Below are 27,560 nucleotides of genomic sequence, written 5' to 3'. Positions count from 1 at the left end.
GCTCCCATTGGTCACACGGGGAGTCGGCCCAGCTTCTGATTGGTCAAACTGCCACTCCGCCGCCCGCCATTGGTCCGTGACGCTTCCGGTTCCGCTCAGCATCCGACCTTTCACCTATAGGGTGCAGGAGGCTCTTCAACGAATGAGAAGGGGGCGATCTGGTGCGATGTGATTGGAGGGCGGGGGCGGAGCTGCCGTCCAAATCGCCGTGGCCCCGCCTACAGCTCTTGCGGGCGGGGCGGGGGGGGGTTGAGGAAGTGCTGCGAGTCCCAATGGGAGAGAGAATGCAAATACAGGTAGTCCTCGACTTACGACCACAATAGAGCCCACCATTTATCTTGCAAAGTGAAACATTAGTTAACAGAGTTTTGCTCCATTTTACGACCTTTCTTGTCACAGTTGTTAAGTGAGTCACTGCAGTTGTGAAGTTAGCCACACGGTCATTAAGTGAATCTGGCTTCCTCATTGACTTTTGCTTGTCAGAAGGTCGCAAAAAGGGATCACATGACCATGAAAAGGGGATATTGCACCCATGTCGTAAATATGAGTCAGTTGTCAAGTGTCTGAATTTTGATCGTGTGATTTTGGTGATACTTCAACAGTCGTAAATGTGAAAATGGTTGTAAGTCACTTTTTTCAGTGCCGTTGCAACTTTGAGCGATCATTAAACGAACGGTTGTAAGTCGAGGACTATCTGTAATGGCTGAGGAAGATGGGCGCTGCTTTGCGGCATATCTTGAGGGCGATTGCGTTCAAGAGTCCATTAGCAAGCGTGGTAAAATCGGAACAGTTACCATAGAGAATCTCCAAAGACAACGATGACTCCTGTGCCAAAGGGTTCTATTAAAATAGCGTTACGAATAAAACTTCCCATCAGCCTTGATCTTTTTCCAAAATGAAAGAATTAGGGAAATTTGTTTAAAGGAATTGCCAAGGCAGAAAGTTTACTCCCTTAATCGTAAGTGTATAAAATTTGTATTTGTGTATTGTTGGTTCCTTTAGCTGCTGAGACCCCTTTGCTGAAGAACTTCAATAGAAGTTCCATGAACCGCCTCGCCTATCTGGTTCTGATTGGCACCTGTGCCACGCTAAACTCAGTTTGCGGACTACAAAAAATACAACAAAATATGAACAATCTACCATGTTTTCCCCAAAACAAGACAGTGTCTTATTTTCTTTTGACCCCCAAAATAAGCGCTTGGCTCGGGGAGATCTTATTATTTTTGAGGTCCAGGAGACGGCAAATGTGGTCACCTCATGACTGCTCCTGTGTTGCAATATTTTTGGGGAGGGCTTATGCATGCACTCAAAAGCCCGGTTGGGCTTATTATTCGGGGAGGTTTTATTTTCGGGGAAAGGGGTATATATTACTAAAAAACTCATTCACATATTTTTTTATTTGGGTGAATATTGCAATATAGCAATGCAATAATTTTTGAACCAACGTAACTCAAATGGGATAACTTACACAATGTGTCCAAAATCTGGGATCCATGAACCGCAAAATTTGACAAGTTTTATAAAATGCTTTATGACATAAAAATTATAATAAAATTAGAAGTGATTACTTTACAAATTCTGCTAGGGTTGAAGAGACGGAGGAATCTATTAAGAAAATATCTCTGAAAGGGTAGCCCACCAGGCCATGTGTTGTCTAATTGTATATTTAAAACGATAAGGTGAAAATAAAGCCATCAATATTAAAACTATATAACGTGCTTGGGAAGTTCTTTTTAAAACGCCTTTGCTACTAAAATTAATTTTTTCTGTAAATCCAGTCAAAGGAGGGAGACATGATAGCATTATTCCAATATCTCAGAGGTTGCCACAAAGAAGAGGGAGTCAAACTATTCTCCAAAGCACCTGAGGGTAGAACAAGAAGCAATGGGTGGAAACTAATCAAGGAGAGAAGCAACTTAGAACTGAGGAGAAATTTCCTGACAGTGAGAACAATTAATCAGTGGAACAGCTTGCCTCCAGAAGTTATGAATGCCCCAACACTGGAAGTCTTTAAGAAGATGTTGGATAGCTATTTGTCTGAAACGGTATAGGGTTTCCTGCCTAGGCAGGGGGTTGGACTAGAAGACCTCCAAGGTCCCTTCCAACTCTACTATTGTATTATTGTATTAAATAAATAAACATTGCGAATAACATCATTCCATTGCTGAATTTTAACAAAGTGATCTTCTACATCAGGGGTCAGCAAACTGCGGCTCTGGAGCCGCATGTGGCTCTTTCCTCCCTCTGCTGCGGCTCCGTCACCGGTGGGCGCCACAATTTTGAGAGGAGCTTCTGGTGGGGTGGGGGAGAGAAGCACAGTGCGCCAGGAGAAGACTCTATGGCAAGGGGAGGGTTTTTCAGTTGTCTCCACAATTGATAGGGCTTTTGGTTATGACAGGTAATAATAATAATAATAATAATAATAATAATAATAATAATAATAATAATAATAATAATAATAATAAATTTTTATTTGTTAGCCGCACCCTCTCCCGAAGGACTCGGGGCGGCGTACAATAAAAACACATAAAATATACAAATGAAGAATACATATACAAATAAAAATGAACACATACAACGCACGTACACATACACATATACATGGAGGAGGTATCAAATATATAAAATAGAATTTAAAATAGACAATTTTAAAACACCCTCAATCAAAGGGTTTAAAAAAAACCCATCAGGAGCGATAAGGTAAAACTATGGTTGAGCCAGGCCAGCTAATTGGAAGAGGTGTGTCTTGAGCTTTGCACGGAAGGAGCAGAGGTCAGAGGTAGTCCTGATATCAGGGGGGAGGTCATTCCACAGGGCTGGGCCCGTCATAGAGAAGGCTCTGCTCCTAGGCGTCGCCCCCCGACATTGTTTGGTAGACGGCACCTGGAGAAGTCCCTCTCTGTGCGAGCGAATTGGTCGTAGGGATGTATGGGGCAGGATGCGATCCCGCAGGTAGAGGAAAAAGTACGCCGCGCTAGGAGGAGACTCTACGGTGGGGGAACTGAACTTCCGGTCAGCTCCAGAATTGAACAGGGGGCTTCCGGTTAGGACCTTTGGGACTCCCAGTCTTTTCTGTGGGAAACGGGTCCAAATGGTTCTTTGAGTGTTTAAGTTTGCCGACCCCTGTTCTATATCATCAGGATATTCCACTGTGTTTAAAGGGTGTGTTTAAAGAAAACAGGGTCCACTGGATTCTGGTCAAAAGATGAAGGAGACATAGTGTGGCTGGATGTTAACAACTATATGAACCATAATGATCTGAACCATGGCTTACTGAACTAAGGTATTTATCCAACTTTTTGAACTCTTTCCCATTCCCATTATGCCGGATAGTAGCATGCAAACCACCCAAGGAGCTCAGATGGGACCTAGAAGACCTGCCCTGCCTTTTCTGCTGTAACCCCCCCCCCGCAGCCCCCAGAACATCATCCCACCCCCCTCCACGGTTGAGACTGGCCCCATCCCAGTTAACCTTCCTGAAAGCCCTGGAAACTTGTGGATCCCATGGGTAGCCCACAAGGTGATTGTATGATGTTAGATAACAATAGCAATAGCACTTAGACTTATATACCGCTTTCCAGCCCTCTCTAAGTGGTTTACAGAGTCGGTGAATTGCCCCCAACATTCCGGATCCTCCTTTTACCCACCTCAGAAGGATGGAAGGCTGAGTCAACCGTGAGCCACTCAGAATCTAATTCCTGCAGTGAAACAGTAAGTTAGACCGGCAGTATTGCATTCTAACCGCTGCCCCACCACAGCTCTACATTATAGGGTTTTTAGAAATGTTTTAAGCATAATTATATAGGCAGTCTTTGATTTACAAAAGTAATGGAACCTGCCCATTACAATTGTCAGTCAAAATGGTGATAAATTGGGTTTTTCATGTGACTCATTCAATTTTAAAGCATTATTTTGTGGCAGTGGTCAAGCAAATATTAAGTATAAATGCTGCAAGCACCATGGTCATTAAGCAAGCACCATGGTCCTTAAATAAGCCCATTAGTCACTATGACACAGTTTTACTGAAAACCAGAAGTGCCTGCTTTGGGCAAAACTGTTAAAATCCCATCAGATGACCATGGAACTCTGCAAACAGCCATAAATGTGCTCAAAGTGGACTCCACCATCAGAACTTTGGATCCTATGCTTTTCCAAGTAGGTCATAACTTTGAACAATAAGAACTTTGAACAAACAAGTAATTGTGAGAGGGACCTTGGATCACCTGAATATGAGCCAAATGTATGCAGCCACCGCCAAAAAAGCTAATACAATCCTGGGTTGTATAAACAGAGGCATAGAATCAAAATCATGCGAAGTATTAGTATTGCTTTATAAAAGACCACACTGGAATACTGCATCCAGTGTTAGTCTCCACATCACAAAAAAGGTGTGGAGATTTTGGGAAAAGTGCAAAGAAGAGCAACTAAGATGATTGAAGGCCTGGAGACAAAAACATAGGGGGAAAAACAGTTGCAGGATTTCGGTTTGGCTAGTCCAGGGGTGTCCAAACTTGGGAACTTTAAGACTTGTGGGCTTCAACTTCCAGAATTCCCCAGCCAGCCATGCAACATACTTCTGGGGAATTCTGGGAGTTGAAGTCCACAAGTCTTAAAGTTCCCAAGTTTGGACACCCCTGGGCTAGTCTAAACAAAAGAAGAATTAGGGTTGACATGATAGCAGTATTCCAATATTTGAGGGGCTGCCACAAAGAAAAGGGGTTCAACGTATTCTCCAAAAGCACCAGATAAATAAAAGCAGAACAACTGTGGCAAAAGAAAGCAAAGATAGGACCAAAAAAGATGTTGAGACTTTGGAAAGCATGCAGAGAAGAGCAACTAGGATCATTAAGGGCCTGGAGACATGAAGAACAGTTGCAAGAATTGGGCGTGTCTAGTCTAGTGAAAAGGATTATAAATGACATGATGGCAGCCTCCCAATCTTTGAGGAACTGCCACAAAGAAGAGGCGGTCGACTGATTTCCCATAGCAGGCTGTTTGAAAGAGAAAAAAATTATTTGGGAGCATACAGATAGCTCTCATAGGAAGATGTAAATGGAGATACAGAGGCTAGAAATAAATATAGGGCAGGTAGTCTGTGGGGGTGTGTGGTATGTGTGTGTACTCATAATTAAGTGTCTCTGACGCTTAATTTGGTTGGACGTGTAACTCCAGTGGGGAAAATATTTTAATTAACTTTTCTTACGTTTGCAGATCTCTTTCTTTATTGTATGCGTTAAGTTGGGGCAACTCATTTGTGAGTTCAAAGCAGTTTGTGTAAAGAACTTTCCCTGGTTTGCTATTGTTCATTTATTTATTTAGGCTGATCGTTCATTACCAGGGGAAGAAGTGGATTCCTTGTCTTTGCAACACGGTTTTCCTACTTTCGGTTATTTTGTTAGTCCCGTTAGTGATGAAGAGGAAGGTCAGAGACAGGATGGAAACAAAGTTGTTTTCGATATAATGTTTTAAATTTTCTTTGCAATACAGGAATTACATTTTGTGAGAAGGGCGGGCTGTAACTGTGTCAATTTGCTAAATAAATGAATAAATGCTACAGAAACCGAGGCTGAATTGAAACAGGCTCCTGCCTGGGCAGGGGGTTGGAGTAGATGACCTCCAAGATCCCTTCCAACTCTTGTTACTGTTATCGCGCTCCTTTGGGTCTCAGGAGAGATGCGTTTGGGGAGAGAAGCCCCCATGTCTTTGGGGGCGTCAGAGGGATTGGGGAGGGGGTTCTGGCAATCCCCCCCTCCAACTTGCTTGTCCTTCCGGCCTGGAAGCATTTAAGCATTTTGCAGAAGAGCATTGCGCTCTTCTGCAAAAAAGGCTCTTCCTTTCCCTGCCCCTAAGCGCCTGCAGACTCAGAGGGGCGGCGCCGGCTACTCTGCCGGGAGAGGGGAGATGAAGACCCCCGCCCTCCCAAGGCTTCCTTTCCATTTGCTGCAACTAAACGTTTGCAAAGTCCCCCAAAAAAGAATTCTGTCAGAAGTGGGATTCGAACCCACGCCTCCATTCGGAGACCAGAATGCCCCGCCTACCGGGAAGGCTCATCGCCTTGAGTCTGGCGCCTTAGACCACTCGGCCATCCTGACAGTACGAAAAAAAAGCGCTCGCGGAGGCCCTTCAAGGCTCCAGAGGAGCTGCGCGGCGGAGGGACACTGCATTTAGCGAGTGATACGACACCTCTCCTGAGCCGAGTCAAGAAGCTGGGACCGAAACGTGGCCCGGTCGGAGCCCCCTCACTCGTCGCGAATCGCTCCCCTTCGCGATTGCGGCGCCCCACTCCCCCCACCTTTCCTTCATCCCCCCCCCCCAGAAAAACTACATCTCCCAGGATGCATCGCTCCTCGGCGGGCGCAGAAGTGTGACGTCAAAGCCAGCGGCCATTTTGTTCCCCTCTTGCCCGGCGAGGTGACCGCAGAAACCTTTCGGGGAGACGCTGCGCGATGTTCCCTCTGGCGCGGAAAGCTTTGGGCCTTTCGGGTGAGTCTGCTGCCCCGGAGCCCCCCCCTCCTGACAGGCCTGGTGAAGGTGGGGGGGAGGGGAAAGGTGGTGTTCCTCGGCTTACAACAGTATATTTAGTGACTGCTCGAAGTTGCGACGCCGCTGAGAAAAGTGACTTGGGACCGTTTTTTCACGCTTAGCGACCGTTGCGGCATTTCCCCCGCTGACACGTGATCAAAATCCAGAGGCTTGGCGAGTGTCTCATATTTATGACGGCTGCAGCGTCCTGGGGTGGGTCACGTGATCCCCCTTTGCGACCTCCTGACAAGCAAAGTCAATGGGGAGGATGGATTCGCTTAACGACCGTGTGACTAAGCTAACAACTGCAGTGATTTGCTTAACAACCATGGCAAGAAAAGGTCGTAAAAGGGGGTGAACTCTTAGATGCCTCACTTAGCAACATAAATCCTGGGCCCAAGTGTGGTCGTAATTCGAGGACTGCCTGGGGTGCCACAACCCTCCTCCTGCCGGGTAGGGCCTTTCCCGCCTCCTGGGCAGCCGACCGGCCCTTGCAGGGAAAGCAAAGGGGAGTCAACCTGCCGGGTTTGGCTCAGCTGCCCTGGATGCCTCCAACCCTCAGCCGCTTCTCAAGTCCCAGGCAGCCTGACCCAGGAGAAGGATAAATGCCCGCTCGACCAGAGGTGAAAGTCAGCAGGTTCTGCTCGGTTCTGGAGAACCAGTAGTGGAAATTTTGAGTGGTTCAGAGAACCGGTCAATACCACCTCTGGCTGGCCCCACCCCCATCTGTCCTCTGCCTCCTGAGTCCCAGCTGATGGGGAGGGAATGGGGATTTTACAGTATCCTTCCCCTGCCACGCCCACCAAGCCACGCCCACAGAACTGGTAGTAAAAAAGTTTGTATCCCACCACTGCGCTCAATGACTCTGGTCCGACAATCAAAACAATCACAACAGGACCAGTAGGAGATGACAGCACGATGGGGGATGCCCGAGCGCCAGGCAGGAGCCCCCTTCATGGCCCTTCCATGCCCTGCCAAAGGGCTTTGGCGGGGCCCTGAGGAACTGCTTCCGCAGGGTGCAGAGGAAGCACGCATCAGAGGCTGGATAGATGGCACTGCCGACTCCAAGGGACCTAGCATGCACCAACCCTGCAAGATCAAACCCCTCCTGAGATGCTGTGGGAGATGGGCAGCCCTCCTCTACCCGGGCCCTACACCGTGGGAGGCCTTTACAGTTGGCCAACGCAATCCCCATGTGGCTCACAAGGCACAAAACCAAGGCATGCCCATTACTGCCCATACCACTGGATTCTGGCCCACTTGAAACATCTGAGTGGCCTTGAAGGGCAATTCCATGTAGAATCTATTGCAGTAGTCAAGCTGTGAGGTAACTAGGCCATGAGTGAGTTTCTGAAGGCATCCTCTCCCCTATCTAGAAGATGCAACTGGTGCTCCAGATGGAGTTGGACAAAGGTCTTCCTGGCCACAACTCATCTGTTTTTCAAGCAGGAGTTGCCAGTCCATGAAGATACACGCGCGCGCGCACACACACACACACACACAACTTGGAATATCCCCAGATCTGAACCTTCAGGTCACTGTAGTGCTTCAGCCTGCAGATATTCCATGTTGGGCCTCCTAAACCCCTTCTCACCACTGCTCAGTCCATTGCATGGTACAAAAAGGTGCAGAGCTTTTGGGACCAACTGCGGGCTGGGCTTGCTTAGCCTGCTCAATTCAAGAAGACCTGAGCACCCCCTCTCCCTTCCCTGGCACCTGCTGTTGATGAAGCAGTCCCTGCCCCAATTGGATGCCAGGCTGAGTCTTAGAAGCTGGACTTAGGCCCTTCCTCCTGGAATTGATGATCACAAAAATCAAGTGTTTCTTTTCTTCAAGAAAGCAGAGATTTTCCACTGATGGGTTTTTGAGTTCTTACCTAATGCTAATGCAGATAAAAGTCTGTCAAGATTCTCAGTCATCCAGGTCATGGTTGTCTCAAAGGTGCTTTTTCAGAAGGCAACTGGTCTTTCTTATTTTTTCTTTGAAAGTGTTTTGCGTCTCATCCAAGAAGCTTCTTCAGTTCTGACTGGGTGGTGGGGTATGGAAGGATTTATATTCCTTGCAGACAGCTGGTCATTTGCATCCTTTTAGAGGGTCATTGAGGCCACTTGGAGGTTTTATCTGTGTCCTCAGGGTCACCTGAGTGGGGCAAATGGTTCCTGTAGTCTGCATTTTTTTCCTCTGGAAATCCATTCCTGCTCCCACCCCAGGTTTGCATAATTATGTTTGTTAAGGGTTCATGCAGAAACATTGTGAATGTGCCTGTGACAGTAGGATGTCAGCTAACCTTAGGTCTGAGTTAAATGTTGAACAGCTTCAAAATTAGAAAATATAAAAAGCAGCCAGCCTCAGTTTAAAAATGCCAGAAAAGGAGGACAGTAGCCCAGTCCCTCCATGATTGCCATTCATTGAATTTCAGCGCTTAGTATATTCTGCATCAAAAGCACGATAACAATAAGACCTGCTTCATGTCAATTTGCTTGGTTGACTGGTGAACTGGTGTTTCAACTGTGAGAGCTTTGTATTCCAGCCCGTGGCATTCAACATACGGTGACGAGACAGGCTCACCGCAAACTTGAACCTGATTTCCATGACAAGTATGGCAACCTCGTTCTCCTTTCTGGGGTGGCGTTTGGTATTGGCATTTGGACCTATGTAAGTATTTTGCAGACTTCACTGCAGCCAGGGCAGAACTCTACCCTTCTTCCAACAGTTGCTGGGATTGCCTGTTAAAGTGGGCTTCGTGGTGTCAGTCCAGGCACTTGGGCTGTGGGTAAATATGTTGTGTGAAGAGAATTGCTGCAATGATTAAGGCTTTATTTCTGATCACTCTTGCAGGCTTGCCTTCAACTTCCACTTGTATGGAATTTCTCTCCAGTTGGACGACTTACTCCAAAAGAATGGAGAGAAGACTAAAAATGACTTTGGGACACCTCTGGAAGTAATCTGAGCTTCTTTGTGCCACCCTTATCTGGCACTCTTCTGTGCTACTTATGATATAATAAAAGTATTGAAAATAAATAATTTGGGATCATAATGTATATACTCTTGTAATGCAGAACTGGTAGTCAAGTAAGTTGGGGTTTTGTCCGGATGTTACAGCTGCATGCATTATCCATACATCTGTGATGGAATGTAGTTCAGATTCCCAGGAGGGAGGGGGGGGGCATTCCAGAGGGACAAGAAATAACTCAGTTCAGATGGTTCATGTGAGAGTAAGACGGTCAAGACCTCCCTTCCTTATTAGTTCTGAGAGTAAATGTTTTATGGGGGTGGTAGCATGCTTTAGTGTGCAAGGTTTTTGAGGTAAGAACAATAAACAAAATCTGCTTGGAAGAATCAGAATGTGTCTTTTTGGTTTTTGGAGCCTGACATTATTTCTCAAAAGACTGAATGGAAAGCAGACCCAAGAAAAGATTACAAATGTGTTTTGATTACTGCGATTAATTCCACATAAGGTTCACGCTATTTGGATTTGCGCTATTTGGATTTGCACCATTTGAAGTAATACTGCTATGGAAAATAAGGTAGTAATTTCAGCTTGATGGAAATAGACAATTAAAATGTTAACCATACATTTTTATTTTAACATAAAACACTATTACAGTAAAAGAGGATAAACCTACATCCAAAGCATATCTGTTCTCCTGTTTTCTCAAAAGGAGCCTTGTCTTTGCTGGGCCTTCCTCACTGGAACTTTTTGCACAAACAACTGCGGGTGCCTGTTTCAACTGCCCACGTTGTTAGCCTTGCACTAACTGAATTTTGATTCCAGCGTGACCTGGTATCAATTTACAAATTGCACTAAATCAAATTTAATTGTGACCTACCTGAACTGGTCGGAACAGAGCAAAAATAATTGAGAAATATATGGAATTGGGCCAATTGGAAGAATGAAGAAGGGATGCCGGGTGGAATCATGTAGGAAAAGAGGCTATGAGTGAGGCTGAGTCGAGATTGACTTTACTGTAACCTAAAGATGAAGCAAGCATATAAGCAGAGAAGACAAAGTGCCAGAAATGTGTCTAAAAGATCCCTTTGGGAAGGTGGATAAAAACGAAACAAGTCATGGAAGGAAAAACAAATCACTTGAACCAGTCAAAGTTGGGCCTCAGCACATTGGGGGGTGGGGGATCCAATCCCAGCTAATCAACAAAGCAAAAACCTGGGGGGTAAAAAGGGGTCCTAAAGTCCACCCCTTCTTGAATCATTTTTTAACCCAGCCTTGGTCATTTGACAAGGGTTTGTATGGATGAGTGTACATGTGAGAAAGAAGAAATGATAAGTTAAAATTCAGATTAAGTTACATTAAAATTACATAGCACTGTACTTCGTGACATTGCATTTTTCAGGAAGACTATTAAGGGAAGCAATTTCACTTCTATGAGAGGACCAGGGCCATTGCAGAGAAATAGGGTACCACCACCACCACCCCTACCACTCTGCTGCCACTTCTCAGAAATGGGATAATGCTGAGAATTTCAATGGGAGGAAGGAGTAGAAGGATGAAGCAGTCACGAAAGTGCCCATGTGTCAGTCATATTAAAAGCATCCCTTTGAATGATGCCTGATACCTCTTGGCGACAGTGGAGGGCCTGGAGAATTGGTGGCAAGGGGCTCTAATGTCCAGCCCTTTCAGAACACAGCATTTGGGACTATTAGAGGCAGTTTGTTCTAGTGGTTAAGGCACCCAGTGTCAGGCCTGTCCCAGCTTGGATGTTCAGGAAAGAAAGACCCTGGACTCTATTTTGTAGTAGTGAAAGGTATAACTTTTAAAAGCCAAAATCCCTCTCACAGTTACCACTATTGAGCAAGGTACCTACTGTACCTGTGCATTTTGTTTTCCTTGCCTAAACAAGTAGAACCTTACTCTTTTCACCCTTGGATTTCATTTTGTTAGATAGCGCCCCATGTTCAAGTCTGTCAAAACCCTTCTGTATCTTAAGCCTGTCTTCCGGAGGGTTGGCTGTCCCTACCAGTTTGGTGTCATCTTTATCATGTTAATGATAAAGTTCCCGTCTTTTAATAAGATTTGTGAAAAATGCTGTCCCCTCCCCAGCGCCCCCCCCCCGCCTTGCAGGGGGTCCAAAGCCCGGGAGATTGAAGGAGTCCCGCCCCACCTACGGAAGATGTCACGTGATTCTGGTCACCCGACTCCCCCGTCCACGTGACTCCGCTCCCTTCCGCTTGCCTGCAGGGCGGCGTGCAGAGCGTAGCAACCGTCGCGTGGAGGGGCGTGGCCTGGAGGAGGGTGGGGCGTGGCCGAGCCGGCGGCGACGGCGCTGGGCAGGGAAGGAGGGAGGGAGGGAGAGGTCCGGCGGCGGCGGCGGCGGCGGCGGGGGCGCGCGCTGGATGGGCCGCGGCTGAGGTACGGCGGGCTCGGGCGGGGCGGAGGGAGCGGGACCCCCTCCCGCAAGGCTCTTCCCTCCGGGCGGCTCTCCTTGGCCCCGAGATCGGCGAGGAGCTGAGAGGGAGGGAGGAGTGGGGGGGGGGAACCTGCCCTGCGGGGACTTCGGCGGCTTCTCCTGTTTGACCGGCTGTCCCGAAGACATCCCCTCTCCCCACGCCTTCTCAGCAGAAAGAGCCGGATTTGTCGGGGGCCTCGGGGGTCCGGGTGAGGGAAGAGAAGCCCCTCTTCCCTCCTTCCTTCCTTCCTTTCCTTCTTTCTTTTTTCTTTCCTTCTCTTTCACCTTCCTCCCTCTTTCTTCCTTTCCTTCCTTCCTTCCTTTTTTCTTTCTCTTTCTCTTTCTTTCCTTCCTTCCTTCCTTTTTCTTTTTCTTTCCTTCTTTCTTTCTCTTTCACCTTTCTCTTTCTCTTTTGCCTTTCTCTATTTCTTTCTCTCGTTCTCTTTCACCTCTTCCTTTTCTCTCTCTCTCTCACTCTGTCTCACTCTTTCTTTCTTTCTTTCTTTTTCACCTTTCTCATTCTCTCTTTCCTTTTTTCTTTCTCTTTCACCTTTCTTTCTCTCGTTCTCTTTCGCGTCCCTCTTTTCTCTCTCACTTTCTCTCCCTCCCTCCCCTTCTCTCTTTCTCTCTTTCTTCCCTTCCTTCCTTCTTTCTTTCTCTTTTGCCTTTCTCTGTTTCTTTCTCCCTTGTTCTCTTTCGCCTCTTTATTTCTCTCTCTTTCTCTCACTCGTTCCCCCCCTCTCTTTCTCTCACTGTTTCTTTCCTTCTATCTTTCTCTTTCGCCTTTCTCTCTCTCCTTCTTTTCTCTTTTGCCTCTTTCTTTCTTTTCTCTCTTTCTTTCTCTCCCTCCCTCCCTCCCCCTGTCTCTTTCTCTCTTTCTTTCTCTTTCGCCTTTCTTTCTTTTTTTCTCCCCCTCCCTCTCTCTTTCAGATGAGGGGACTGCAACTCCCAGAATTCCCCATGCTGGCTGCTTGCAGTCCAGCCGTCTCAAAGTTGCCAGGGATGCTTCTTTTCTGTTTGGGCTCTGTGTCTCCTGGGTGGGGAGATTCCTCTTTTCGGCCTTCTCCTTCCAAGGGGCAAATTGTGGAGGGTGTTTTCCAAAGGAGCCCGAGATCAGAGGCCTCCCACTTCGAGGGGAAGGAAGGAAATCCCTCCGGCCTTGCCCAGTGTTGCTTTTCCAGTCCTGCCTTTTGCATGGAGCTCCTTTTGTGGCTCGCTCTGCTTGTTGAGGCATCTTTTTACCTTCCTTCCGTTCCCCAAATATGTTCCTTGGTATGCTTGAAATGTCCCTCCCTTCCTTCCACGTTTCTTCCTTCATGGATGCAGCGATATGTAAAGAAAGTGCTTCGTAATAAAAGAAGCATTCAACCATTTCTAAAGCATGCGTTTAATTTAGGAAGCCAGTCTGCCTTTGTGTGCAGTGGAAGGCAGAGGAAACATCTTTCCCCCCTCTTTATGCTGGCATGAAGAGAAACTTTGAAGGAGCTTTTTCACTTCTTTTTTTGGATGTAATATTGCATCATATTTGAGAATGTACCCTGCTCTGCAAAAACAGGGTGTCAGAGGTTATTAAAGTTAATTAGAGGATAATTTTTTTTTAATTTTAAGGACGTTTCTAGATTATGTTGTCTGTCGCAAAACAATTTGGTAGGTAGGCCTACACATCTTTAGCAACACACAAGTTGCTAAAGTTGAGAAATTCTGAACTTGGGCATCTCCTTCAATAGTCCCAGTGCATGGAGAAAGCAATTCATTCTTCCTTTGATTCCACCCTCTCAGTTTCTTGGGTGGGTGCTCCTGTGGCCCGTTTACATTGAATGCCGCCTCTGAATCCGTGTGAGAGCAATTCAGAGTAGGAGGCTGCTGCCTGCCTTTGGCCCTGAGGTTATGCTGGGGCTGGGAATCACAAGGAACCCCCTCTCAGATGGTGGAATCCAGGTGGACATGGCTAAATGGCCTTGCTGAGCGAAGGGCAAGAGATGGAGGCAGAATGTCCTCTTATGTTTTCCTGCCAGGAAAATACTTTTGTATTAAAAAGTCCAACTTTTTAAATTTTTACTTGTTTTAAGATAGTTTTACTTCCGTGATTTGGTGTACTGTGCTTTTATGATTTTATTTTAAAGGCTTTCCTTTCCTTTCTTCTTTTCTTAAGTCATCTTAAGTTATAAATTGAATTCTTTACATTTATTGGAAAAGGCAATCTGTTGTTGGTTTAGCTGGAAATAAGACTTACCTATGTTTTCCTCCGTGCATCTGTTGTTTGTAGGGTATTTCTTGTGTGAATCAAACAAGCAATGGGATTTGCAATGTAACATGTAATGCATTTTTACAAAACCTTAGCAAAAAGTTGAAATGCAAATGCACTTGTTTTGAATTCAGAGTCCTTGAAAGTTGCTGCTTTTGAATCTTTTATTTGGTTTCCATCTATGCAATATTGCAAGGAGAAATACAACCTGTTTCAGCTGTAGACTCATGTCCCAATCGATCAATCAGAATAGAGCTGGAAGGGATTTTGGAGGTTTTCTAGTTCATCAATCCCCAATCTTTGCGACTTGGTGGCCTGGCAAGGTGGGGTGGGGAAACTGGGATGCGCAAGTGACAAGCTGGTGCACATGCGCGCAAGTGCTTACCAACTCACTGCTCACACAGGTTGAGCTCTTCTAGGGTGTTGGATATTCCTACCAGCTTTGTGTCATCTGAAAATTTGATGAGTTCCCCTTCTATTTCTTCATTTAAGTTATTTATGAAGCTATTAAAGAGTATTGGGCCTAAGACGGAACCTTATATTTTCCATAGGTGTTTTGTGTTTGAAGAGAAAATCCTTGTAGATATACTTACGTTACTATGATAAATGCATATATTTATTGAGCCTGACCAGCTCAAGTTTGACTCCGGCTACCGAGGTCAGTAAAATGAAGATCCAGGGATAATATGCTGATTTTGTAAACTGCTTACAGAGGTCTGTAAAGCACTATGAAGAGGTATATAAATGCTATTGCTAGTGCTATTATTTGCATACATTTATATATTGTCCAGTTCCCTAGATTCTGGACAATTTTGAGTAAGAGGATTAAAAGATATAAATAGAAGTAATGGCAACCAAAGCAGGAACAAAAAAATGAGACTTCAACAACGCCAAAGAAAACACAAATCCCATCAGCATAAAAATCCTTATTAAATCAAGCTTCAAAGGCCTGTTCTCACAATCTTGTTGAAAATGAGAACAGGGAGTACTTTTATACACATTCATTTTGTAGTGTGGGAGGCCCATAGAGACAAGGAGTGGGTCTGCAAAGAAGTTGGATGGAATCCCCTCAGGAGAGCCGATCTCCTGCAGCCAGGGCTTCAGAGATGGTAGCCCAGCCCCTTGGGAGCTGACTCAGAAACCTATTGATAGCAAGGGCCACGACCCCCTAAACGGGCATAATCATTCTCTCATTGGGATGGCTGCATTTTGTACCACTGCAGCTTCCAGGCGGCTTCCGAGGCAGGTTGTTCCAGGTGGCGAAGCTTGTGGTGACGAGGATGCGAGTCAGTCACTGTCCTCGGGGCTTCCTAGTCCATCTGGGGCCACACCTGGCTCCTGAGTTGCATTTCGTCCTTTTGTATTTATTGTCTCTTTATACTTTGTTAGCTGCCGAGAGTTTTGAGGTTACATCTGCAAAGACCTATGAGAAATAAATAAAATAGCTGCCGTAAGCTGGGCAAAGACTCCTAGGAGGAGATGTCCATCCAGGAGGACACGCAAGGCAGCCACATTTCAAGAGATGCCTTCAACCAAGGAGAGTGCACTCTTGGCTTTTTCAAGGACAATGGCCTCTCTTGCCCTCAAGTAAGGCAGCATTAACCACCTCTTAAATCAAGGCATTAATTCCCCTCTACCCATTTTCCATGTTTTTCTAATCCAAGATTGGCAATGGGGGTTTCCACCATATTCATGCCTAATAAGCAGACAAGTGTCTAACTTGTTTTTTTCTTTTCTTTTCTTTTCTTTTCTTTTCTTTTCTTTTCTTTTCTTTTCTGGATCTTGTTTTTCTGTATGTACTTCATTAGTATTCATGCAGAGTAGCAAGCATGGGGTGATTTTGACATACTAATTTTGCAAACCCCTTAAGGAATATCGAATGTTGGCATAATAGATCATTGATTTTTGTTAATATTTCTTCCTCTCGTCCATATTAGCAGGGACAAATGTCTGGGGAGGGACTCTATTTTCCATCTGTCCCTGCAGGTGTTGTTGTTTGTTGCGAAGTCATGTCCGACCCGTCGTAACCCCATGGACAACGTTCCTCCAGGCCTTCCTGTCCTCTACCATCCTCTGGAGTCCATTTAAGTTCACGCCATCTGCTTTGATGACTCCATCCAGCCACCTCATTCTCTGTCGTCCCCTTCTTCTTTTGCTCTCAATCTTTCCCAGTATTAGGCTCTTCTCCAGTGAGTCCTTCCTTCTCACAGTATTTGACTTTCATCTTCAGGATCTGGCCTTGTAAAGGGCAGTCAGGGTTGATCTCCTCTAGGACCGACCAGTTGGATCGCCTTGCAGTCCAAGGGACTCGCAGGAATCTTCTCCAGCACCAGAGTTCAAAGGCCTCAATTCCTTGGTGCTCAGCCTTCGTTATGCTCCAACTTTCACAGCCATCCATTGCAATTGGGAAAACCATCAGCTTGACTATACGCACCTTTGTTGGCAGGGTGTTGTCTCTATGCTGTCTAGATTTGCCACAGCTTTCCTCCCCATGAGCAAACATCTTTTAATTTCTTGGCTGCAGTCCCCATCAGCGGTGATCTTGGAGCCCAGGAAGATAAAATCTGTCACTACCTTCATTTCTTCCCCATCTATTTGCCAGGAATTGAGAGGGACGGATGCCATGTTCTTAGTTTTCTTAATGTTGAGTTTCATGCCAACTTTTGCACTCTCCTACTTCAATCGCATCAGGAGGCTCTTTAGTTCCTCTTCATTTTCTGCCCTTAGTGGTATCATCTGCATATCTGAGGTGGTTGATAATTCCAACTTTTGATTCATCTAGTCCCACCTTTCTCATGATGTGCTTTGCGTATAAGTTAAATAGGCAGGGCGACAGTATACAGCCTTGCCAGACTCCTTTCCCAATTTTGAACCAATTAGTGGTTCCATGTCCAGTTCTCACTGTTCTTCTTGACCCGCATATGGGTTTCTCAAAAGACAAATTAGATGGTCTGGTAGTCCCATCTCTTTAAGAACTTGCCACAGTTTGTTGTGATCCACACAATCAAAGACTTTAGCATAGTCAATGAAACAGAAGTTGAAGTTTTTCTAGAACGCCCTAGCTTTCTCCATGATCCACTTTATGTTGGCAATTTGCTCTCTAGTTCCTTTGCCTCTTTGAAATCCTGCCTGTACTTCTGGTAGTTCTCGATCCACATACTGCTGGAGCCTAGCTTGTAGGATTTTGAGCATAACTTTATTAGCATGTGAATTGAGTGCAATGAACATTCTTTGGCATTGCCCTTCTTTGGAATTGGAATGTAAACTGGCCTTTTCCAATCCCTGCAGGTGCCCATGGCAAAATGGCCCCATTTTTTTTTTAAATGAGCATTTCCCCCCCTCTCGTTCAGCCAAAATCTTAGAAAGTGTAGCTAAAAAGGATGTGATCTCAGCCCTGTGTCCTCTAATGCTTTCCCCTCCTTGCTTCTACCTGCACATCTTTCTTGCTACAACCACAAATGTGTTGAGGGTGTAATGTTGAGCTTCATCTTAACAGGGGTCCTGAATTGTTCATCATCAGTATGGCTCATATCTGACTTGTAGGAAAAAAAAAAAGTTTTAAATGTTATTTCTGTCACACTTGTGAAGCCACAAAAGCTCATTTTCTGTGATAATACATTCGCCAAACCTCTTGCTCTGAAAAACTGTTTTGCCTAATTCTGTTTGTGCAACAATACCAGTGGTGGGTTCCTGCCGGATCGCACGCTCCCTTTCGGCGCTAAACCCGGAAGTACGGTCTTGCCCCGCCCCTGGCGACGCGACGACGCTTGCCTGCGCTCCACCAGCTCGGCTGGGAACGGAGACGTTTCTCTGCTTAGCAATGTCTTCTGTGGAGTGGTGGCAGCCTGGCAGGCTGAGCCTGCGTCCCTTTCAGGTGCTCCGCTCCGCTGGGGAAACGTCTCCGTTCCCAGCCGAGCTGGTGGAGCGCAGGCAAGCGTCGTCCCGTCGCCAGGGGCGGGGCAACACCGTACTTCCGGGTTTAGCGCCGAAAGGGAGCGTGCGATCCGGTGCAATCCGGCAGGAACCCACCACTGAACAATACCAAGCACACAACCAAGTGCGCAAAGAGTAGGTGGCAGCTGATGTCAGGAGGGCTTTTGCACAGTATGGCTGTGCCCACTGCTAGATTGGAAAGTAATTCAAAAAAATTATTCATGCCCCAGTGGCATGGGGTGGGGGAGGGTGATGGGCGCATCCCTATACCCTCATGTGCCACCTCTGCTCTGCAACCTGCATTGGTTACCAGTTGGCTTCTGGGTACAATTCAAGGTATTGGTTGCCACCTATGAATCCCTTCACAGCCCAGGGCCTGGTTATTCAAGGGATCATTTATTTCCTACGGTTTCTGCCTGCACAGTAGAATTAGGTAGGATGGGCCTGAATGGTCCAGGAGTGATTCCTTCAAGTGACCTCATTCTTTTGGGACCTAAGAAGTTGGCTTTCTCCATTGCCAGACTTGTCCTTTGGTACTGCAGGCCCCCAGAGATCCGGACAACTTTTGCCTGATATACAATACAATACAATAGCAGAGTTGGAAGGGGCCTTGGAGGTCTTCTAGTCCAACCCCTGCCTAGGCAGGAATCCCTATACCATTTCAGACAAATGTCTATCCAACATCTTCTTAAAGACTCCCAGTGTTGGGGCATTCACAATCTCTGGAGGCAACTTCCGTTCCACTGATTAATTGTTCTCACTGTCAGGAAATTTCTCCTCAGTTCTAAGTTGCTTCTCTCCTTGATTAGTTTCTACCCATTGATTCTTGTTCTACCATCAGGTGCCTTGGAGAATAGTTTGACTCCCTCTTCTTTGTGGCAACCCCTGAGATATTGGAACACTGCTATCATGTCTCCCCTAGTCCTTCTTTCTATTAAACTAGACATACCCAGTTCCTGCAACCGTTCCTCATATGTTTTAGTCTCCAGTCCCATGATCATCTTTGTTGCTCTTCTCTGCACTCTTTCTAGTCTCCACATCTTTTCTACATTGTGGCGACCAAAACTGAATGCTGTATTCCAAGTGTGGCCTTACCAAGGCATTATAAAGTGGTATTAACACTTCACCTGATCTTGATTTTATCCCTCTGTTTATGTAACCTAGAACTGAGTTGGCTTTTTGGCAGCTGCTGCACACGGCTGGCTCATATTTAAATGGTTGCCCTCTAGGATTCCAAGTTCCCTCTCACAGTTACTACTGTTGAGCAATGTTACCACCCATACTGTACCTGTGCTTTTCGTTTTTGTTGCCTAAATGTAGAACCTTACTCTTTTCACCATATCAGGCAGGAAACCTGGTTTTATTCCCAGACTTGAGATTAAGGGGTCCTATTTGTTTATTTTTATTTAAAATATTTACATGGCCACACATTTTAAGCAATTCTGGGCAGTATATAACAGCAATACAACCAATAACTATAAACAACAGTAAAATCTGCAGAAGATGAGGTTTTGTTATAAAGTAAATTGAATATAGGGGACGCAGTGGCTCAGTGGCTAAGAGCTTATCGGTCAGAATGGTCGGCAGTTTGAATCCCTAGCGCCACGTAACGGACTGAGCTCCCGTTACTTGTCCCAGCTTCTGCCAACCTAGCAGTTCGAAAGCACGTAAAAATGCAAGTAGAAAAATAAGAACCACGTTTGGTGGGAAGATAACAGCGTTCCATGTGCCTTCAGTGTGTAAACATGCCAGCCACATGACCACGGAGACGTCTTCGGACAGTGCTGGTATCAACTTCAAAAGCGTTGCAATGACTATTATCAGGGGAAATTCCATGCATGCCTTCGGCCGGAGTCGTATCTCATATCTACAGCCTAGTTGGAGAATATGAGTTATGACTCAGGACAGAAGGGAGGGGATACAGGGGTAAAATTCAAACGCAGTTAATTAATTAGGTCGCCTTCTGGGAACTTCACAGCTGGCTCTTCGGCTTTGTAACGGAGATGAGCACCGCCCCCTAGAGTCGGGAACGACTAGCACGTATGTGTGAGGGAAACTTTTACCTTTAGCTCAGCAGTTCTCAAATAGTGGGGCGCGCTCCCCTGGGGGGGCGCGAGGCTCTGTAAAGGGGGGCGCGAAGGCTCCCTTTCCATCTGGGTGCAACGGCGGTGAAGGCGTGGGCGAGGCATAATATATCCCGCCTGGAAGTGGCAGCACTTCGGACTGGATTTTCATTGGAGCCGCGGGCTGGAGCTGTGCAAGAAGCCTGCTCGGGCGGGGGTGGGAGGGAGGGAAGCATGGGACCGCCCGTCTTCGCCACCGCGTAGCTCGCCTCCCCGCCAGCAGCTCCACTGCCAGCATTCCATCTGGAAGCGGAAGCGCAACAGCCGCTGTTGGGGAAGGGACAAAGGGGCGGCGGTCGCCCGATCTTGCCACCGCCACCCCTTCGCCCCTGGTAACGGCGACTGTTGTGCTGCTGCTTCCAGCTGGGATGCTGGAGGAGCTGCTGGCAGGGAGGGAGGGAAGAAGGGCAGAAGGGAGGTGGAAGGAAGGAAAGAAAAGCAGACACGCCGGAGGGAAAGAGGAAAGAAGGCAAGCAGGCAGGAAGGAGGCAGAGGGAAGGAGGGAAGAATGGAACTGGAAGGGAGGCAGGGAAGGAGGGAGGGAGAAAGGAAGGATAGGAGGATAGGGAAAGAGGAAAGAAGGCAGGCAGGCAGAAGGGAGGGAGGTGCAAGGAAGGAAGGAAGCATAGATAAGCAGGAGGGAAAGAAGGCAGGCAGGCAGGAGGAAAGAGGAAGGAGGGAACTGGAAGGGAGGCAGGGAAGGAGGGAGGGAGAAAGGAAGGATAGGAGGATAGGGAAAGAGGAAAGAAGGCAGGCAGGCAGAAGGGAGGGAGGTGCAAGGAAGGAAGGAAGCATAGATAAGCAGGAGGGAAAGAAGGCAGGCAGGCAGGCAGGAGGAAAGAGGAAGGAGGGAACTGGAAGGGAGGCAGGGAAGGAGGGAGGGAGAAAGGAAGGATAGGAGGATAGGGAAAGAGGAAAGAAGGCAGGCAGGCAGAAGGGAGGGAGGTGCAAGGAAGGAAGGAAGCATAGATAAGCAGGAGGGAAAGAAGGCAGGCAGGCAGGGGGAAAGAGGAAGGAGGGAACTGGAAGGGAGGCAGGAAGGAAGGGAAGGAGGAAGGGAGGGTGGAAGGAAGGATAGACAAGTAAGAGGGAAAGAGGAAAGAAAGCATGTGACTACGGTGGGAGACGAGGAAAGACCGGTGTGCTATGTTATGCAGAGGTGTACTTATAACAATTTTATAGACAAATGATACTATTTACAGTCGCGCGGGGGGGGGGGCGCGAAATGTTTTCTTCTTCCTAGGGGGGGCATGACAGAAAATAATTGAGAAGCACTGCTTTAGCTGAATATGATTCTAGGATGACAGCAAAACAGGAAGCAAAAGAGGGCGTCTTCGCTGGAATATTGTTTGTGCAGGTCTAAATGGAAGAAATTCTGATTTATTCCCTGTGTGATCTCTTTTCTCCAGAGTGTTCTGAAAATAAGTGCATGGTCCCTAGTTAAGTTTAGTGAATTATGTATAATTAAGTTGTGCCTAATGGAAATACTTGAACAATTCTTACAATTTTATCTCTAGCCTGCCTTTGTTTTTATCAGCTCCCCAGTCCTTTTAAACTTTTTAAAAAGGAGCCTGGCTCTGTCTAGAGTGATGTCTCTGAACCTCGACAACTTTATGGTGTGCTGTCTTTAGCTCCCAGGAACCTGGCTGGGGAATTCTGGGAGTCAAAGCCCAACATTTTAAGGCAAACGGGAAGGGGAATTCTTGAAGTCCACACTGGACTTAAAGCTGCCAAGAGGTTTCTCTTGAATGCAACTCAAAACAAAAGATCTGGTGCTGTGTTGCCAGTTGGAGAAAATGTACAAGTACTGTATTTTCTGGAGTATAAGACGCACCTTTTTCCCACAAAAAAGAGGGTGGAAATCTGGGTATGTCTTATACTCCGGATATAGCCGCCTGGGTCGTCTGGAGAAGGGGCAGATGAAGTAGGCACTCTATAGGGGCATAAGACAAGGTGGCTCGCTGCTCGGCTTCCCGCTTCTCCAGACAACCCAGGTGGAGGGCGGTTGGATTCTGCTTCTGGCCCGGGAAACACATCTGGCCAGGAGGAATGCATGCCCCATTTTTGCAATCGGGGAGGAAAAAGAGCGTTTCAGGTGGCGGGCGGTTCCAGGCTGCGCTGCGATCTTTGCAGCCTGGAACCGCCCACTGCCTGAAATGCTCTTTTTCCTCCTATGTGTTCCTCCTGGCCAGATCCATCTCCCATTCCCAGCCAGTCAGGCCGTTGACCAGGCCGTTTGCTGCAAGGACACTAGCCAGATTAATACCGATGGATGCTGGTAGGCAGAGGCGGAAACTTTTTTCCCCTGTTTTCCTTCCCAAAAATTAAGGTGCGTCTTATACTCTGAAAAATACGGTAATCGTCCGCATATGACTGCTATTGAAATGGCAAAATTTCCTGTGCTAAGCGAGATGGTTGTTAACTGAGTTTTGCCCTATTTTGTGACCTTTCTTGCCAGGGTTGTTCAGTGAGTCACTGCAGTTGCTAAGTTAGTAACATGGTTGTAAAGTGAACCTGGCTTCTTCATTGACTTTGCCTGTCAGAAGGTCACAAAATGTGATCACGTCACACACACACACACAGGACACTGTGACCGTCGTAAATACATGGCAGTTAGCAAAAGCGTCCAAATTTTGATCGTGTGACCAAGGGGTTGTGCCAATGGTTGTAGGTATGAAAACCGATCATCGGTCACTTTTTTCATTGCTGTTATAACTTCAAACAATCACTAAACAAATGGTTGAAAGTCAAAGACTTGTCTATACCAGAGGTCTTCAAACTTGGTAACTTTAAGACTTGTGGACTTCAACTCCCAGAATTCTCCAGCCAGCTGGCTGGAGAATTCTGGGAGTTGAAATGCACAAGTCTTAATGTTGCGAAGTTTGAAGATCTCTGGTCTATACGACTTCCATTTCCCACTTCAGACAGGCAGTAGAACCTACCCAAATGGTGTTTCTTCCAACCAGCTCATAAAAGCAGCTTATTTACAGGTGGTCCTCATTTAACATTGCATTTTAGGGACCAAACCGGTAATAATGGTTAATGAGAGGTAGTTAAAACACAATCCCTGAAATTCCAGCTGTCCCAGCACCACTGTCTTCGTGATCACTTGGCAACCAGCCAAGATATCCAACTGTCACCCCATCTCACAGTCACGTGATCATGATTGACAGGCTTCCCTGCCAGCATCCCACAATCATAATCAGTGAGGGAGTCGGAAGTCAGGCAAGGTCTTTGCTTAATGACCAGTAAGATCCTCACTTCGTAATGGCAACAGCGACTGCTGGAACTCAGTGGCGTAGTTATATGAAATCAAACTTTAGTACCACATCACTTAATGCCTGTCCCAATTACTTTGACTTAAGCGAGAGCTACCTGTATTTGATTTATATCCACCTTTCATTTCAGCCCTCCGTCTGCTTCTTGTCCTCCTCAGAAGACTCCATCTTGGCTGTGCCAAAAGAGGATTCTGAGCGGGGCCCGGTCATCGTGTCAGCCTTATCACCTGGCTCTCCTTGTTTTGAATATAACCTGCGCAAACCACATCCAGGAGAAGCAGAAAAGAAAGGTGAGAGCAGAGGAATATGAGTGCTAAGAGAATAAGGAATGCAAAAGCAAGTGACTGTATGAAATAAGCATGTTGTGATAGTTTGACCATAGAGAGAAAAATAACGAGGAACAAAATGAAGACCAAGAAAAGTGGTTTTGCTGGAGAGATGAGACATTTGAACAATACAATTATCAGGTAACGCACAGTAAAAGCAAGATTGCTGTGCAAGATAGAGAGGTATTGACGAATTTAGTAACTAGTGCTGATGTAAGTGAAATTTTCTTTTTTTTTTCTATCTCCTGCCTTTTAATTTTTTTTTCTTTGCGTCTGAAAGGTAATGGGTGTGAAATGATATGCCTGCACTTTAATATCAGATTCATGTTTGGCATGAAAATGCCACGGTGCATTTTAGCTGGATTTATTTTCCCCAGTTAGGTTTATTTACATGGAAACTTCCTTTATTAAAGCTTCATTTGCACCTGCTACCTAATTACCACCTAAAATTCTAAATCTTTAATTGCTTTTAAAATGTGCTTACATTTTTTTTAGAGTCATTGTTATGCAATAACAGATGCTTTTGTACTCGGTAAACGGTAAACAGCAGATGAAGGGGAAACGCTTAAGAAACCTTGTCCTTGTGGCTAATTGTGAAAAGTTGAAGGCCACAGACAGTTTTTGAGATCATTATTGAGATGGCTAATCAATCCAGAATATGAATCCCTTTTTTTCTGCTATAATTTCTGTGTTCTCTGGGAGAGCTTGGGGTATAGTACTAATACCCAAGCTAATTTTAGTAACCAGCCATAGATTAGTAGGAAACTTGATTCCAGTAATTTTATAACGTACCCTGTACTATTAAATATCAAGGTAATATTCATTCCTTATTTAGTGAATGAGAACCCGATTTGAGGGTTTTGGAGAGAATACCTCTTGATGCTCCTGCCTACTTTTTGTGATGGCAAAAGGAAAGTTGGGGTATCTTTATCTGCTTCCTGATGGAGAGGTATTGAAAGTGTGCCCTAATATCACAGTCCCATTTAGTTATGAATGTGGTTTTATTCATTCCAGTTTGTGACTTCCAGGGTTCCTAAGGTGGTTTGCAGTGAATTATACACAGACAGATAATGCACTTCAAGCTGTTGAAAGAAATGTCCTTCTGGGTTCGGTTCCAAGTGGGGAAAAAGACACTGGAGACATGGAGGCTGCTTGGAAAAGTGGTTTTAATGGTGGACAGGACCACATGGCTTGAGTCCTGAACAGAAAAGGTGATCACATGCTTCAATGTTGGTGGAGAAGAAGAGAAGGACTGAGATGCTGAGTCCCTGGTTTTATCCCCTCTCTGGCCTTTGATCTTGAGCTTGTCTTCTGATGGGTTGTCAGACTCCCATGGGGCCGTGCAGGGGCAACTCTCTAGGCTGCTCTCTAGGTTTTGAATCCAGGTTCGGATGAGTTATCAGATGCCACTGGGGAGTTGGGTAAAGGGCCAATATTATCCTGCCTTAATCTCATCCCCCTGGAGCTGAAGGGGAGAACTCTTTATTATGTAAAGGGACTGGCTTGGCCTTCTTAATGGCCCATTGACAAAGTGGGTGGAGGCAGGAAGCTGCAGGGAGCTATTCTGTCTTTATAAAACATGTTTCTTCCTTTTTCACATCCAGAGAAATATTCTGCCTTTTCAATATTTCCTAGGATATTTCATTTTTCTGGGAGAGGGCTGGGTGATAACTTTCCACAAAGTACACGCTATGCTAGCTAGGATCCTTAATTATTTGGTTGATCAATAAGCACGGAGTAGATTGGCCTTCAGTTCTGCAGATTACAGGGAAACTCTACTCAGCAAAAGGTGGATAAAAATCTGTGCGCATTCTGGATAATCGAGTACTGTCACTTGGAGAGTTAATGTAAACAAAGGTTTAGTCATACGGAGTAATTGCATACTCCACTTTTGTTATTTGGGTCACTCCTCTGAAGGCTTTTCCACATGCCAGTGAAAATAAACTTGTCAGCCTTGTATCTGCTCCGGTTGTTTCTTTTGAGCAATCCCACTTACTTCTCATTAACATTTGTGATGCTTTGCTTTTGGAAATAGATGGTGTAGTTTACACGCCCCTTGCCACACCCTTTGCTTTGCTTATTTATATATTCGTTTCATTTCTGTTCTGCCTCTTTCTCTGCTCCAAGCAGCTCCAAGCAGCCCCCTTTTCTTTTCATTTTCCAATAGTGAATCAAGCCAGGGAAAGAATTGATGTCTGACCTAACACCTGGTCTCCATTGTTCCTGGATGTTTTCTTGTAGGTGTGCTGTCATTTCCGTATAAATGGGGCGTCTGATTTGTGTCTTTGTTGGATTTGTGCCATTCTCTTTTTCTTTCGGAATTTTCAGGAATGCAAGAGGATAACAGAATGGATCCATCATCAGGGGCCAGATCAATTGTGGTTCAGGTGGAGGGAATGACATGCAGTTCTTGCGTGCAGACAATTGAGCAGCATATTGGGAAACTAAATGGCGTTCACGTCATTAAAGTAAGTAATTTTGCTTTTATTACAGATCAGAGGCTAGACGGGGTGCAGCAGTGGAGGACTGCTTTTCCACGCAGCTTAGCAGAATCATCTTGACAGGTTTTAGAGTCAGTATTCTTAAAGAGGGGGCTGGGGGAGGACGTGCAGTTCAGAGAGCCTGAATTTGGTTATCTTCCATACAATTGGCAGTAAATCAATCCATGATGCTATAGCCAAAGGTGGAAGAAAGAAACCGCAATCTTTTAAAATGATTACCTTTGTGTAATTCAATTATAGGGGGGTGTATGGGGGGGTGTTCTAGCTTGCATTTTGCCTATGGCAAATGGAAAGTTTGCCGTTAATTCAATGGACTTTCCAGTAATGGCCATTTGCCCTTTTAGAAATTGAAGCAACAGGATATGTTGACCGTCTCCTGGAAAACAAATCAGATTTTAGGTATTACAAGAAAGTAAATCCGTGAGGGAGAAAAGTTCAGAGAAGTTCCTCCCACTTGTTGCAGTCTTGGTATCTCAGCGGAATTCTGACTTTTTTTGCCAAAGAATCGGAGCCCAAGTTCCTACTTTTCTGTGCTGCGTATTTTACATAGGTAAAGAGACTAAGATGAGTAGAGGTGCTTGTTCTGCTAGAAGAGGCTCTCAGGAATAGCATGTCAGTTTTAATCCCAGCCAGGCCTTCCACCCAGGAGAGAGAGAGGAAGAGGCTTTTTCTTGGATGGAGAAATCACTGATGTGACTGGAACCTTGAGGTGTTAAATGGAAATTTTTGGTCTGCAGCAATCCAGCAACTAGAGTCCAAACTTGGATTGGGGATGCCTGTATCCTGTCATACGTCCCTCATGGAACCTAGACTAGAGCTTGTATGTGTGCCGTGGCGTGTGTTATTCCCTTACAGCAGGGGTGTCCAAACTTGGGAACTTTAAGACTTGTGGACTCCCAGAATTCCCCAGCCAGCTATGCTGGAGAGACTTTCTTTAAGACTTATGGACTTCAACTCCCAGAATTCCCCAGCCAGCTCTGCTGGAGAGACTTACTTTAAGACTTATGGAGTTCAACTCCCAGAATTCCCTAGCCAGCTATGCTGGCTGGGGAATTCTGGGAGCTGAAGTCCACAAGTCTTAAAAGTTCCCAAGTTTGGAGACCCCTGCCTTACAGTATCTATAGCAAATTAACATTCATTTAAGTTTCTAAAATAGCTCCAATATTTTGAAATTACCAAATGTCACACGAGTTTGGGTGAGAATGCCAAGGTGTTCTGCGATTTGCC

At 45.9% G+C, this 27,560-nt stretch overlaps 2 protein-coding genes across 3 annotated transcripts in view; both read left to right on the top strand.

Annotated features, from left to right (window-relative positions):
- Positions 1–6,326: 6,326 nt before the first annotated feature.
- Positions 6,327–9,546, top strand: COX7B (cytochrome c oxidase subunit 7B). The gene is made up of 3 exons (XM_081964042.1): positions 6,327–6,483; positions 9,053–9,177; positions 9,361–9,546. Exons 1-3 carry the CDS (start codon positions 6,447–6,449, stop codon positions 9,436–9,438), a joined length of 240 nt encoding a protein of 79 aa, XP_081820168.1. The 5' UTR covers positions 6,327–6,446; the 3' UTR covers positions 9,439–9,546.
- A 2,306-nt stretch (positions 9,547–11,852) lies between these two features.
- Positions 11,853–27,560, top strand: part of ATP7A (ATPase copper transporting alpha) — a 47,325-nt gene continuing 31,617 nt past the window's right edge. Inside the window, exons 1-3 of one of the 2 annotated variants that reach the window (XM_081963910.1) lie at positions 11,857–11,890; positions 23,637–23,796; positions 26,161–26,300. In XM_081963910.1, the coding sequence (XP_081820036.1) occupies positions 26,163–26,300 (138 nt within the window). In that variant the 5' untranslated portion in view covers positions 11,857–11,890; positions 23,637–23,796; positions 26,161–26,162. Of the gene's footprint in view, positions 11,891–23,636; positions 23,797–26,160; positions 26,301–27,560 lie in introns of both variants that reach the window. The other variant, XM_081963911.1, reaches the window with a different exon arrangement.

The sequence above is a fragment of the Natrix helvetica genome, assembly GCF_964273705.1.
Source record: "Natrix helvetica genome assembly, chromosome: 11".
In the NCBI taxonomy this organism is placed as follows: Eukaryota; Metazoa; Chordata; class Lepidosauria; order Squamata; family Natricidae; genus Natrix; species Natrix helvetica.
The sequence above is the reverse complement of the archived record's forward strand: the minus strand, read 5'-3'. Positions and strand labels throughout refer to the sequence as shown.

Excerpts from the sequence above, each read along its gene's own strand:
- COX7B (XM_081964042.1), top strand. The coding sequence starts at position 6,447 with ATGTTCCCTCTGGCGCGGAAAGCTTTGGGCCTTTCGG. Across the intron at positions 6,484-9,052 it reads GAAAGCTTTGGGCCTTTCGG|CCCGTGGCATTCAACATACG; the intron begins GTGAGTCTGCTG and ends TTTGTATTCCAG. Across the intron at positions 9,178-9,360 it reads GTATTGGCATTTGGACCTAT|GCTTGCCTTCAACTTCCACT; the intron begins GTAAGTATTTTG and ends TCACTCTTGCAG.